The sequence below is a fragment of the Oncorhynchus clarkii genome, chromosome 30, assembly GCF_045791955.1.
Source record: "Oncorhynchus clarkii lewisi isolate Uvic-CL-2024 chromosome 30, UVic_Ocla_1.0, whole genome shotgun sequence".
In the NCBI taxonomy this organism is placed as follows: domain Eukaryota; kingdom Metazoa; phylum Chordata; class Actinopteri; order Salmoniformes; family Salmonidae; genus Oncorhynchus; species Oncorhynchus clarkii.
The window spans coordinates 83,214-98,196 of record NC_092176.1 but is presented as its reverse complement, the minus strand read 5'-3'; the positions used below and the strand labels follow the sequence as shown (position 1 = coordinate 98,196).

The window sequence follows — 14,983 nt, the reverse complement described above, 5'->3', positions numbered from 1 at the left end:
ATATAAATAAGAGAAGAGAAATGTCTATGACTTGGGTTGCTGGAGTCTAACTATTTTTAGGGCCTTGCTCTGACACCGCCTGGTATAGAGTTCCTGGATGCCAGGGAGCTCGGCCCTAGTTATGTACAGTCACTTGTCTTGTATGCAAAATAAAAATGGCTGAAATCGAGGAGCCATGTGCAGTCATACAGATAGAGAAGCAAGGCAGTAGATCTATTTATAACTCACACTGAGTTGGCACCTCAGAGCAACACTTGATCTCTCTGCAGACAACTCTTCACCATATCAGTAATAACGTCCCTGCTACATGGAAAGGGGGAATTGTCAGGTTTTTCTAATTTGATATCAAAATGCCTGTAAATCAGACCAGATCCAGGATGAGAGATCAGAATGACCCGATCAACAGACTGGAGTTTATTTCACTGAACCAGCCTCTCAGAAATAGCAACGAGGCACGGGGGACATTAAGACGGCCTGGTTCACTGAAACGCCAGCCAAGCCAACAGCAGCAGCAGCAACCTCAAAATGTGCAGCAGGAGCCACTTGAAAATAACACTGAGGACCGCAGAGAATCTGTTAAACTTCCAGAAGAGGATTGCATACAACTCAACCCCTCGTTTAAGGCCATTGCAATGAACTCTCTTTTGGCGATTGATATATGCATGTCCAAAAGGCTTGGGGTTTGCGCATATTCTCACTCCTCATGGGGCAGTGTGCGCTCCATGGTCAACCTGCTTGCAATCACTGGTCATGGCATCCCTTGGATTGTTGGCACAATTATATGTCTCACCAGAAGCAACACAATGGCAGGACAAGAAGTTCTGGTCAATTTGCTTCTTGGTAAGTGATTTAATTTTTCGATTGACCTTTTTGTCATCAAATGTGGCAGACTCGAATCATTCAAGCATAAGGGACACTTCTTCACAGTGTTTTTTTCTGACTGAATTTAGTTTTTGTTTCCACCACTCTTGAGGAGTATTAATAGGCTGCTGTCTGTGCATTTAATTCCATCCCTTATGTACAGCTTATTCAAATCAAATTATATGTGCCACATGCAATGAATACAACTGGTGTAGACTTCCCAACGATGTTCAAAATAAAATAGTAGCACGAGGAATACAAAAAATACACAAGAATGGAGCTACCTGTACCAGATCAATGTGCAGAGGTATTTCAGGTCGATGTGTACATAGGGCTGTTGCGGTGACTGTATTACCGCCACACCAGCGGTCACGAGTCATGAAGGCAGTCAAATTCCACGTGACCGTTTAGTCACAGTAATTAGGCTTCCCCAAGCTATGATGCTGCTGCTGGTCATTAGTAGCCTACCAAACTTGCTAACTGCCTGGTACTCAGCACTCTATTGTCCCTCTAATCACTCTGACATCAATGCAAATGTATTCTAAAATCTAATCAAACACTTCATGAGAGTCCATGCACTCATGTTGCACAACATTTCTATAGGCTATGCAATTGCCGGAGAAAACAGAGTGATGGCCCCTAATAAATGACGAGGATCCCATCAGCTTTCTATAGGCTAGGCCTACTATATTTATTTGAAAATAAACTAAGAGGAAAAGCGTCCTCCATTCGCTATTTGAATGCGTAGATAACATGTATCTTTTCCCGGTGCCCCTGTTTCAATATAGGTGCATGATTATGGTCCATTCTAAATCAAAACAAATTTCACACATATATTTTTTAGTATATGTTAAGACAATATTATATCAAGAATAGTCTGATGGGTGACAATATTATCACAAGTGAATTTTTATATTATCACTTGTGAATGATGCCCAGTATAAGAAACGATTCCTTTTGTTGTTGTTGACTTTTTCGAATCATAGTCGCACACCTCGTGTAGCCTAGCCCATAAGCCTATATGTTGTAATAAGGTTTCTATCACAACTAAAGTGGCCAAATAACTTCAAGTTAAGCACAATCTATAAGGGATGTAGAGCCTAACTGGCATACCAGTTGGGGGAGGATCATTTTCAGCATAAAAATGCACCTTTATAATAGAAGAATTACATGAATAATTTAATTTGCGGTTACTTTTGATAATGATGTTTTCTGCTAATGGAACATTCGCTCTTGTAGCCTACTACCATGTGCACATTGCTGCGCTTATAATGTCAAGAAATAATATTTTATACTATGGGGGATAGTAAATTGACATAGGCAAGTGCTTTTGCTGTTCGTTAGGCCTACTCATCTTGTTGGCTGACGAAAAGTAAATATGGACAGTTCTTCCAATATCTTCATTTTGCACCTTGGAATTGCATAAAGACGCATGCAGTTGCGTCCCCAATGTGTCTGTCTTCACTTATAGCCTGTGAGAAAGACCCGATTACCTGATGGAGCGCGCAGCACTCAGAGAAGGGTACAACGGCCACTAACCACAAAAGGCATGGATTGTTTTTGTGTGCATAACGGCCACACATGTTCTAGGCATTATCAAGTGCTTGTCAAATTGTGAATGAGTGACTGATGTAGTGTGTACAGCCTGCACAAAAAAAACGAAGCAGAGCTCATGCCTTTCAAGCGACTTTTTTCAAATCATCATTAGAGTGGCATCATGCAGCCTTACAATGTATTACAAATCATTAAAACATGTAGCCCAACATTTGTAGAACAACTAAAGTTACATTAATAACTCTAAATTAAGCATATAGGAATATATAAACTACTGTTCAAAAGTTTGGGGTAACTTAGAGATGTTCTTGTTTTTGAAAGAAAAGCTCTTTTTTTGTCCATTAAAATAACATCAAATTGATCAGAAATACATTGTAGACATTGCTAATGTTATAAATGACTAATGTAGCTGGAAATGGCAGATTTCTTATGGAATATCTACATAGGTGTACAAAGGCCCATTATCAGCAACTCCAGGATGCTGGCCTTCTAGGCAGAGTTGCAAAGAAAAAGCCATATCTCAGACTGGCTATTAAAAATAAAAGATTAAGCTGGGCAAAATAATAGAGACACTGGACAGAGGAACCCAGAGTCGCCTCTTCATTGTTGACATTGAGACTGGTGTTTTGCGGGTACTATTTAATTAAGCTGCCAGTTGAGGACTTCTGTGAGGCGTCTGTTTCTCAAACTAGACACTCTAATGTATTTGTCCTCTTGCTCAGTTGTGCATCGGGGCCTCCCACTTCTCTTTCTATACTGGTTAGAGCCAGTTTGCGCTGTTCTTCAGTTTGTGCGAGATCTTCAGTTTCTTGGCAATTTCTCGCATGGAAAACCCTTCATTTCTCAGAACAAGTATAGACTGACGAATTTCAGAAGAAAGTTCTTTGTTTCTAGGCATTTTGAGCCTGTAATTGAACCCACAAATGCTGATGCTCCAGATACTCAACTAGTCTAAAGAAGGACCGTTTTATTGCTTCTTTAATAAGAACAACAGTTTTCAGCTGTGCTAATATAATTGCAAAAGGGTTTTCTAATGATCAATTAGCCTTTTAAAGTGATAAACTTGGATTAGCTAACCCAACATGCCATTGGAACACGAGGGATGGTTGCTGATAATGGGCCTCTACGCCTATGTCGATATTCCATAAAAATCTGCCATTTCAGCTACAAGTCATTTACAACATTATCATTAACAATGCCTATACTGTATTTCGGATCAATTTGATGTTATTTCAATGGACAAAAATTTGCTTTTTAAAAAAAAAAACAAGGACATTTCTAAGTGACCCCAAACTTTTGAATGATAGTGTATTTCTTTGTTAACCTCTCAACACAGAATTCTCGTTTGGAGAAAATATCCTTTCTATTTTATTTTGCTTTGATCAATTGTATTCTTCATACTATAAAATAATGCCACGGAATTCTAAGAAAATCTTATCTGCTAAATTAACTAGTGTAGCCCTCAGCCATTTGGCATTGACAGGTCAGGACCTAACATAAGGACAACTCAGAGTATGCTATTCTGCTCTTCTTAAATAGACTACATTTTCTTCATATCATGCATCTTTAGACCTGTCTAAAATAAATATTTATTGTGAAGTTGTAGGCTATATTACATATTTGCCCTCATATTTGCCCTCAGAACAGCCTTAATTCTTCAGAGCATGGACTCTACAAGATATCGAAAGCATTCCACAGGGATACTGGCCCATGTTGTCTTCAATGCTTTCCACAGTTGTGTCAAGTTGTCTGGATGTCCTTTGGGTGGTGGACCATTCTTGATACACACAGGAAACTGTTGAGTGTGAGAAACCCCGCAGCGTTGCAGTTCTTGACACACTCAAACTGGTGCATCTAGTACCATACCCTGTTCAAAGGCACTTTAATATTTTGTCTTGCCCTCTGAATGGCACACACACACTATTTCTTATCAGGGAGATGGAGTTGACAGTTATGATTGTGACCATGGTGATGTCAATATTGTGTGTTTGAAATCTATCAAAAGTAGAGAACTTTACAGACCATGAGTGGTCTTGTGGCACTACATGTAATTAGGACATGAAGAAGGGGTTCTTATGCTGTAACTGACCCTGCTCATTCCTGAATAATTTAGGATTTTTAACAAATCGGACAGAGTTGACCAAATCTCTGTATACATGTTTATGTAATTACAGAATTATTATTTAAATTCACCGAAGGCTATTGCAAGACACTACATAACATCCTTTTCCAGTTCATATTCATTATTGTCAGTTCTTTCATTTTAAACACTTTTTGTGCAGAGTTTGAAATTGGGCTCCTCTGCTCAGGACAAAGGCATTTCCGCGCATAGAGCCGACATGGAAATGAATAATATAGAAAATATTCTACAATTCCCAAAATAAATATTTATCCTTATAAAATTGCCCTTGGTGTTTTCAACTATAAAAGTTAAATTTCCGTCGGTCAAGAATCCCTGCTAGCAATTTTCCGACTGTCTCAAAATACAGTGCCTTCATGAAGTAGTCATAAAGTAGCCTGAATTCAAAATTGATTTCATAGGTTTTACAATACCCCATAATTACAGAAAAATCTCATGTACATAAGTATTCCCACCCCTGAGTCAATACATTTTAGATTCACCTTTGGCAACTATTACAGCTGTGAGACTTTCTGGGTAAGTCTCTATTGTACATGGATTGTACAATATTTGCACATTAGTCTTATTAAATAAATTATTCAAGCTCTGTCGAGTTGGTTGTTGGTCATTGCTAGACAACCATGTATGTTTTGCCATAGATTTTCAAGACGATTTACATAAAAACTGTAACTAGGGTACCCCGGAACATTCAATGTCATCTTGGTAAGCAATTCCAGTGAATATTTGGCCTTGTGTTTTAGATAATTGTCCTGCTGAAAGGTGAATTTGTCTCCCAGTGTCTGTTGAAAAACAATCTGAAACAGGTCTTCCTCTAGGCCTGTGCTTAGGTCTATTCCTTATTTTTTTACCCTAAAAAAAACTCCCTAGTCCTTGCCGATGAGAAGCATACCCATAACATGATGCAAACACCATTGAATATATGCGGGGTGGTACTCAGTGATGTATTGTGTTGGGTTTGCCCCAAACATAATACTTTGTATTCAGGACATAAAGTTAATTTCTTTGCCACGTTTTTTGCAGTTTTACTTAAGTACTTTATTGCCAACAGAATGCATGCTTTGGAATATTTTCATTCTGTACAGGCTTCCTTCTTTTCACACTGTCAGTTAGGTTAGTATTGTATTGTGTTTTGTGTTGTTGATCCAGCGTCAGTTGTCTCCTATCACAGCCATTAAACTCTGTAACTGTTTTAAAGTCACAATTAGCCTCATGAAATCCCTGAGCTGTTTTCTTCCTCTCTGGCAATTTAGTTAAGAAGCACGCCTGTGTTTTTGTAGTGACTGGGTGTATTGATACACCATCTCAATTTAATCAGTTTTAAACGAAGGCTTTAACACAACAAAATGTGTAACTGATAATAACTGGTTCATTATAATATGATACTAACAGATTATAAACAGTTCATGGATACTGACAAGGTTTATAATGGATTATGAGATCATCAAAAAGGGATAGTTCAGCCAAATTACCAAATTACACTTTGGTTTCCTTAACCTACTAGCAGTCTATGGACAAGGTAAGACAGCAATTCACTCTTTGGTTTTGTTTACCTGGCCACTATCTGAAATGCTATTTTTGGGGTATTTTTGTCAAGTCAACTGCTCTCCAGACCCTAGAAACCCATTTGTGTGATTGGTACAGTAGGCTAGGCTAGATGGGCTGGAATCTACAAACAGGGACAGATTTGGTGAATGCCAACTTTAAAAACAAGTGGTTGGCACTAGAAAAACTTGTACAGGTCCTAACTCAGATACACATGTTGTATTTACCCTACTGTCTATCATCTAGGTCTAGGATGTTTTCTGTTAATCCTTAACACCATTTCCTCTCCCTCCTCAGCGCTTTTACTGGATGTAATGACCGTCGCCGGTATGCAGAAACTCGTGAAGCGCAAAGGACCCTGGGAGATGACACCTGGCCTCTTTGATTACATAGCGATGGACATTTACTCTTTCCCAGCAGCACATGCAAGCCGGGCTGCCATGGTATCCAAGTTCCTTTTGTCACACTTAGTGCTCGCTGTCCCTCTGCGCATCTTACTGGTGCTGTGGGCTTTCCTGGCCGGCGTGTCCCGCATCCTTCTTGGCCGCCACCACCTGACAGATGTGGGATTTGGTTTTGCATTAGGCTATCTCCATTTCAATCTAGTTGAAATGGTGTGGCTGCCCTCCAACACTTGCCAGACTTTAATCTCCATCGGGAAACTCAGTTGGATCCCCTTCTAATGACAATATCAGCATTTTAGGCAACCCACAAAAGCTTTACATCCTCCTATCCCTCAGTCCCTATTTTTGTTAATTTCTTCTGTCACAACCACTCACTGGCCCTCATGTCATTTTAAATAGAAGTCTATGAAGACATAATGTATGTTAATCACATTTACCCCTATAATAAGGTTATTTTCAGCTTTGACTGAATTTCTTTCTCCAGTGTAAATGCAGTATGCAAGGAAATTAATGCATCCTTGTGACACATTTCCGATGCCTTTCTGACTAGGGTTTATTTATTACATTTTGATCCGCAATTTTTAGTTTTGTCAACATTTATGACAATTCATTTTTCTTATAAAAAAACATGTTTTTAACACTCATTCTCTGGACCTGAAAGTGTATGTATTTAAAAATGGCAAGTATCAGTAAAACAATCATAAGCTATCAGGAATTTTGTGAAAGACACACCATTACATGACTCACTATCAGATATTTTGTGTACAGTATGCACGAGAAGATACAGCTAACTGCCAAAGTTAACACTTGAGTAAATGAGGGACGCAAAGTATATTGATAGCAGTTAAAAAGCAATTAACATCCCATCATGCTTATGGTCATGTATGAAATGCCCAGTTGCCCATTACTTTGGCTACCATGGGAAGATGAAGAGATTTCAGTTACTTTGAAAGAGGGGTCTCAAAAGAGTATTATCAGGCCCAAAAATCATTTTTTTTCTCTCACTACTTTCATTTCTCTGCAGTCCATATTTAGCCTTACAACTAAGTGTTTTACAATTTTATTTTAAGGACATTTAGGGCTACAAGTAGAATAATTTGACATGAACAGTTGCATTCATGAGTTGTATTGACAAATGTCAATAAAAAAAATTGTCTGCCAAACAAAAACATGACAAAATTAATTTCTGAGAATGCTGTAAGTACAGAAATTGTTTGCTCAGTGGGAAATGAATATCCAACTATTGTGTGGCTTGTGAGCATCATATACAGTTGAAGTCAGAAGTTTACAAATACTTAGGTTGGAGTCATTAAAACTTGTTTTTCAACCACTACACAAATTTCTTGTTAACAAACTATAGTTTTGGCAAGTCGGTTAAGACATCTACTTTGTGCATGACACAAGTAATTTTTCCAACAATTGCTTACAGACAGATTATTTCACTTATAATTCACTGTATCACAATTCCAGTGGGACAGAAGTTTACATACACTAAGTTGACTGAATTTAAACAGCTTGGAAAATTCCAGAAAATGATGTCATGGCTTGGTGTACCAGGGTAGCGGCAGGGTAGCCTAGTGGTTAGAGCGTTGGACTAGTAACCGGAAGGTTGCAAGTTCAAACCCCCGAGCTGTCGTTCTGCCCCTGAACAGGCAGTTAACCCACTGGTCCTAGGCCGTCATTGAAAATAAGAATTTGTTCTTAACTGACTCTGATAGTGAGTCACGTAAAAGTTAAATCAAGGTAAAATAAAAAAACCTGTGGATGTATTTCAAGGCTCAGTGCCTCTTCAAACTCAGTGCCTCTTTGCTTGACATCATGGTAAAATCAGGAAATCAGTAAAGACCTCAGAAAAAAAGACCTCCATAAGACTGGTTCATCCTTAAGAGCAATTTCCAAATGCCTGAAGGTACCACGTTCATCTGTACAATAGTACGCAAGTATGGGACCACGCAGCCGTCATACCTCTCAGGAAGGAGATGCGTCCTGTCTCCTAGAGATGAACGTACTTTGGTGCAAAAAGTGCAAATCAAAGGACAGCAAAGGACCTTGTGAAGATGTTGGAGGAAAAACAGGTACAAAAGTATCTATATCCACTGTAAAACGAGTCCTATATCGACATAACCTGAAAGGCCGTTTAGCAAAACCGCCATAAAAAAGCCAGACTACGGTTTGCAACTGCACATGGGGACAAAGATCGTACTTTTTGGAGAAATGTCCTCTGGTCTAATGAAACAAAAATAGAACTGTTTGGCCATAATGACCATCATTATGTTTGGAGGTTAAAGGACCTTGTGAAGATGTTGGAGGAAACAGGTACAAAAGTATCTATATCCACAGTAAAACGAGTCCTATATCGACATAACCTGAAAGGCTGTTTCGCAAAACCGCCATAAAAAAGCCAGACTACGGTTAGCAACTGCACATGGGGACAAAGATCGTACTTTTTGGAGAAATGTCCTCTGGTCTAATGAAACAAAAATAGAACTGTTTGGCCATAATGACCATCGTTATGGTTGGAGGTTAAAGTGTGAGGCTTGCAAGCCGAAGAACACCATCCCTACCATGAAGCACAGGGATGGCAGCATCATGTTTTTGAGGTGCTTTGCTGCAGGAGGAACTGGCGCACTTCACAAAATAGGTGGCATCATGAGGAGGAAAAATTCTGTGGATGTATTGAAGCAATATCTCAAGACATCATTAAAGCTTGGTTGCAAATTGGTCTTCCAAATGGACAATGACCCCAAGCCTACTTCCAAAGTTGTGGAAAAATGGCTTAAGGACAAACAAAGTCAAGGTATTGGAGTGGCCATCACAAAGCCCTGACCTCGATCTTGTAGAAAATATGTTGGCAGAACTGAAAAAGAATGTGCGAGCAAGAAGGCCTAAAAACCTGACTCAATTACACCAGCTCTGTCAGGAAGAATGGGCCAAAATTCACCCAACTTATTGTGGGAAGCTTGTGGAAGGCTACCTGAAACGTTTGACCCAAGTGAAACAATTTAAAGTCAATGCTACCAAATACTAATTGAGTGTATGTAAACTTCTGACCCACTGGGAATGTGATGAAAGAAATAAAAGCAGAAATAAATAATTATCTCTACTATAATTCTGACATTTCACATTCTTAAAATAAAGTGGTGATCCTAACTGACCTAAAACAGGGAATTTTTACTCAGATTAAATGTCAGGAATTGTGAAAAACAGATGCTGTTCTAATTGCCTAAGATGCTATTTTTACATGAATGGAAATCTTTACAATAATTTCAGCAGCACACTTTATATTGTGTTTAATTTGCGGGTTTTGCCTTAAATATTGTCAGTTTCAAAATGTGTAAGTGGTAGCTTCCTTATATATTCAGAACAAAATAATTCTATGCAGTCATTTTTTTCATGCCACCACATAATGAAACTGCTGTCCTTTGTAAGACAGACTACAGTTACTGGTTAAAACAAAAGTTAAGATAGATTTTTCACTAGATAAACATTTTGGATAAGTAAGGTGTGGGACAGGGTTTCGTAATAATAAAGCATTCAGTAATTAAGCATTCACTGAACATATTGATTTGAATTCAGATGGATGAAACTCTACTGGGTTAGGTTTGGTTTAATTCTATTAGAAAGTGGGTAATTTATCTTTGAACAATGAAATGTTACCAACAATCTTTTCATGTACTTTGTGATCTTGAATAGTGTATACATGCATGCGTCTATGTATTGGCATATCCATTAAACATAAATTATATCCTCAATTGATTTGCTGAAATGTGTGACATTTTGTATGGATGAGAACATAAGGGACAGTGCCATCGAGATGCAGGTGCATTCTCATTTTACAGAGGTGTGCTCTATCTAGGACACCTTTAACAATACCCTCCTCTGCACTATACAGTAGCTGTACACTTTGTCTACATGGCAAATAATTGTTGTATGTGCCTGAACCAAACGCAATTTTAATATGTCAATTAAACTATTTATTCAATGGTATTCATCAACATAGTAATGCAATGCAATATTATGGACCTTTATCCCGTATATACACTACATAGCCAAAAGTATGTGGAGACCTGCTCGTCGAACATCTCATTCCAAAATCATGGGAATTCATATGAAGTTGTTCCCCCTTTATTAACAGCCTCCACTCTTCTGGGAAGGCTTTCCACTAGATCAAGGCTCTCCAACCCTGTTCCTGGAGAGCTACTGTACCATCCTGTAGGTTTTCACTCCAACCCTAATCTAGTACACCTGATTCTAATAATAGGCTGGTTAATAAACTGAACCAGGTTAGTTACAACTGGGGTTGGAGCGAAAACATACAGGACGGTAGCTCTCCAGGAACAGGGTTCGACAGCCGTGCACTAGATGTTGGAACATTGCTGTGGGGACTTGCTTCCATTCAGCCTCAAGAGCATTAGTGAGTTCAGGCACGGGCTCCCAGTTGACATTCCAATTCATCCCAAAGGTGTTCAATGGGGTTGAGATCAGGGCTCTGTGAAGGCCAGTCAAGTTCTTCCACAACAATCTCAACAAACCATTTCTGTGTGGACCTCACTTTGTGCATGGGGGTATTGTCATGATGAAACAGGAAAGGGCATTCTCCAAACTGTTACCACAAAGTTGGAAGTACAGAATTGTCTAGAATGTCAATGTATGCTGTAGTGTTAAATGTATGTTTAGGATGGTAACTGTGTTTATGAAGTAAAGCATGTGTGTCTGTTGGTTTGAAGTAAACTCTAGTGTGTAGTGTTTTCTGTGATTGATTGTTATTACTGAAAAAAACTGTTGTTTCTAAGAAGTTGACTTCTTGCGGATGAATTGTGTATTTAACCTTAATGGATGGATGATGACCGTTGAGAATGTTTATAAAATCTGTGAATAACTGGATGTCGTGGGGCCAGGTTCCTATTATGTCATCTAAAAAGCGGTAATAACAAGTGGGTTGATATGGACACTTGGCCAGTGCCTCTCTCTCCCATTCAGCCATGTATATATTGGCGTAAGCAGGTGCACATTTTTTGCCCATAGCTGTTCCCTCCACCTGCAGGTAATAATGATCATTGAATAAAAAGTCATTGCTAGTCAGGCTGATTTCTAACAGTTGTAATATTTCTTTGTCCGGTCTAGTGTTGTCTGGGTATCTCTTAAAGATATTTCTAATTGCTTGTATTCCTGTTGCTGTATTTATGTTGGTGTATAGGCTATCAATATCTATCGTGAATATGTGTGTATGGGAGGGAACAACTATGGGTCCAATCCTCTCCATGAAGTGGTAGGTGTCCCTGAGAAAGCTGGGGTGCCTTGTGGAGAGAGGGTTGATATGGTGATCTATATATTGTGAAATGTTATAGGATTCACTATTGCAGTCTGAGACAATCGGTCTGCCAGAAGGAACTTCAAAGGGAATTGTCCATGTCTCCGGTTCCTTGTGTACTTTTAACAGTAAGTAGAATAGTCTAGGTCGTGGGGTGTCTGTACCGTTGAGAAAGTCCCGTTGTTTTGCTGTGATGTAGTGTTGGTCGTAGTCTTTTTATTATTGTCCTTAGCTGTGTCTGTGGTTGTATACTGTTTTGTACCCAAGTGATCAGTGTCCAGGGGGCAGCGGTGGGCGGGGCAGAGAAGCTAGACTGGCGAGTATTATCCAGGTTAAGAAAACTGGCTGGCTGTGCAGAAGGTAAAGGCCGCTAGCAGTGGCTAACAATGACTAAATAGCTTGTAGCTAGTTAGCTGGTTAGCTTCTGGAGGTTCTTGAATGTGTTCTAAAAATTTAAAAATAATAGCGATTCTGTATCACATTGGGTGAGGCAGGTTACCGGAAGGTATAATCAAATTAAAAATCGAAAAGAGATTGAAAGAAAATATTTGGTCCGCTGAGTGGTTGGGACGCTGCGATTCAGACGGTTAGCAGGCCGGGGCTGAACAAGGTAGCAGTTAGCGGACCGGGGCTAAACAAGCTAGCAGTTAGCAGGCCGAATTAGCAAGCAAGGAGATAGCAAGGGCTAGAAAGTTAGCCTTTGGGGGACGTCGCGATGGGGTGAGTCTGTTTATGCCTCTTCATGCGGTGACATCGATAGAACTGTCGTGGGTCCGGATATTGTAGCCCAGGAGTATGCTTCGGTGGTAGCACAGGAGCTCTGGCCGGGCTAGCTTCAAGCTAAATGGATGGAAACGCTAGCCAGGAGTTAACATCCGGGGTTGCAGTTAGCTAGTTGTGAAGACCCAGCTGAAAATGTTCCGTTTGCGGTGGGAATCCGGGGATAAAAAAATAATAATAATAGGTCCGTTATGCTCTGGTTAGAGTCGCGTTGTTCGAACTGGCGAGAGCTTTCCGCGCTGAAGGTTAGCTGATGACCGGTTAGCTGAAGACCGCTAGCAATGGTTTGCTGGTAGTTAGCTGTCTAGCTTCAGTTGAGGGGTGCTAGCTAGCTAGCTTGATAGTTAATGTTTGCTTTAGTTTGCGCGCCAGCTCTGCAAATTCAGCAGGTGTGTGTGAACTCTTCCAACAAAACTAATGACCTGCAGTGGATCAAACCATTGTGAGGCAAAGGGCGGGGTTCGCAATCTTTTGAAACTTAAAAACGCGCTATTAAGTGTCTATAATCAGCATAAGTGCTTTCATTGCGTTCATTCATATTATTGAAATTACATAGATATGTTTACAGTGATATATTGGGGGGGGGAAATCATATTTTTCCCAGGATAGGGGGGTCGTGTCCCCCCTGGGATTTCTGCCTATGCACGTGATATCTCCTCACTCACGTGGTTGATTGAAGGACGTGGTTGATGGAAGAACTGATTTGTGTTGATGGCAATTACCATATAAATTCAAAGATGAAGAAGGAGGGATGACTAGAAACGATTCAGTTGACCGTTTTATGTGTGGATTAATTGTCGGAGTAGAGGAATTTGTGTAATTCAGGTAAAAAAATAACGCAATGTTTATATCACAGGACGAATTAGCTAGCGGGTTAACTCGCTAAATTGCCATACATGTTTCATGCTTTTCGGCCTGTCCCCAATTTAATGCCATTGGTCACATATTTTTTTTGATATTTTAACCTGCGTGTCTTTATCGCATCTGCAAGCACGCAGCTGGTATGTTTATAATGAACTTTATCTGTGCAGCTGGTAGCAACCATGTTTATATCCTGTGTATGAACTTTATCTTTTTTTTTTTTTGTCCAGTGATTTGTGGACCGCTAGGTGTAATTGTGGAAATTGTGACTGTAATCCTGTTGTGAGTTGAAAAGAAAAGGTTTGAGGTGATCCTGGAAATGAGTCACTAGTTCTGTGTGTAAATTGTGGTGGCTTATGGGGGAGGCTAAAAAGTGATTATATACATATATGGGGGAGAGTACAGGGGGTTGGGGGGAAAAGAAGGGTGTGGTGTGGGTCCAAATTGTGGGTAGAGCCTATTCTAAATTTAGCTGCTCACACCAATTATTAAAAATGAGGTCTGCTGTGGTTGTTGTCCAGTGTATCAGGTCTGTTGTGTGGAATTCATCATGGGGTATCTCCAAGAGAAATGGGCCATGTGTGGTGATGTAACCGTTAATGACTTTGAGGTTCCGTTTTCGATCTGGTGAAAGGAGGTGTGAGTGGTTAATAATGGGGATGTAAATAATTGCATTAGGGAAAAAGTGACTCTTGCTTCCTTGTGCATTGATGCATTCTGTTTGATGTTTTGTATGGGTCATTATCCATATTGTTTATGCCCAACCGAGAGAACCACTATGCTGGTGTCTAAATGAACCTCTGTTTTCTCCAGGACCTTTTTGAAATGGTAAAATGTTGCTCCAGGGTAATAACTGTCCACTTGTATGGGTTATGGGTTATGAAATGGAGGGATTCTATTAACATTTGAGTCTCCCAAGACTAGTATTGGTTTATTTCCCTTAAAATTCCAATCTGCCACCTTGCCATTTGGTGTAATACTTAAAGGCCCGTAGATGTCCTCCTAGGATTATAAATTAAACTGAGGTAAGCTCGAGAATGTTTATAAAATCTGTGAATAACTGGATGTCGTGGGGCCAGGCTCCTATTATGTCATCTAAAAAGCGGTAATAACAAGTGGGTTGATATGGACACTTGGCCAGTGCCTCTCTCTCCCATTCAGCCATGTATATATTGGCGTAAGCAGGTGCACATTTTTTGCCCATAGCTGTTCCCTCCACCTGCAGGTAATAATGATCATTGAATAAAAAGTCATTGCTAGTCAGGCTGATTTCTAACAGTTGTAATATTTCTTTGTCCGGTCTAGTGTTGTCTGGGTATCTCTTAAAGATATTTCTAATTGCTTGTATTCCTGTTGCTGTATTTATGTTGGTGTATAGGCTATCAATATCTATCGTGAATATGTGTGTATGGGAGGGAACAACTATGGGTCCAATCCTCTCCATGAAGTGGTAGGTGTCCCTGAGAAAGCTGGGGTGCCTTGTGGAGAGAGGGTTGATATGGTGATCTATATATTGTGAAATGTTATAGG

At 39.7% G+C, this 14,983-nt stretch overlaps 1 protein-coding gene across 1 annotated transcript; it reads left to right on the top strand.

Annotated features, from left to right (window-relative positions):
* The first annotated feature begins 247 nt into the window (after window positions 1-247).
* LOC139389275 (inactive phospholipid phosphatase 7-like) lies at window positions 248-10,257 on the top strand. Its single transcript, XM_071135849.1, has 2 exons — window positions 248-840; window positions 6,395-10,257. The coding sequence occupies exons 1-2, from the start codon at window positions 351-353 to the stop codon at window positions 6,778-6,780; spliced, it is 876 nt and encodes a 291-aa protein (XP_070991950.1). The 5' UTR covers window positions 248-350; the 3' UTR covers window positions 6,781-10,257.
* Window positions 10,258-14,983: the final 4,726 nt, after the last annotated feature.

Bases quoted from the DNA above. Each gene is read 5' to 3' on its own strand.
- LOC139389275 (XM_071135849.1), top strand. From the start codon at position 351: ATGCCTGTAAATCAGACCAGATCCAGGATGAGAGATCAGAATGACCCG. The intron at 841-6,394 runs GTAAGTGATTTA...CTCCCTCCTCAG, and splicing joins TCTGGTCAATTTGCTTCTTG to CGCTTTTACTGGATGTAATG.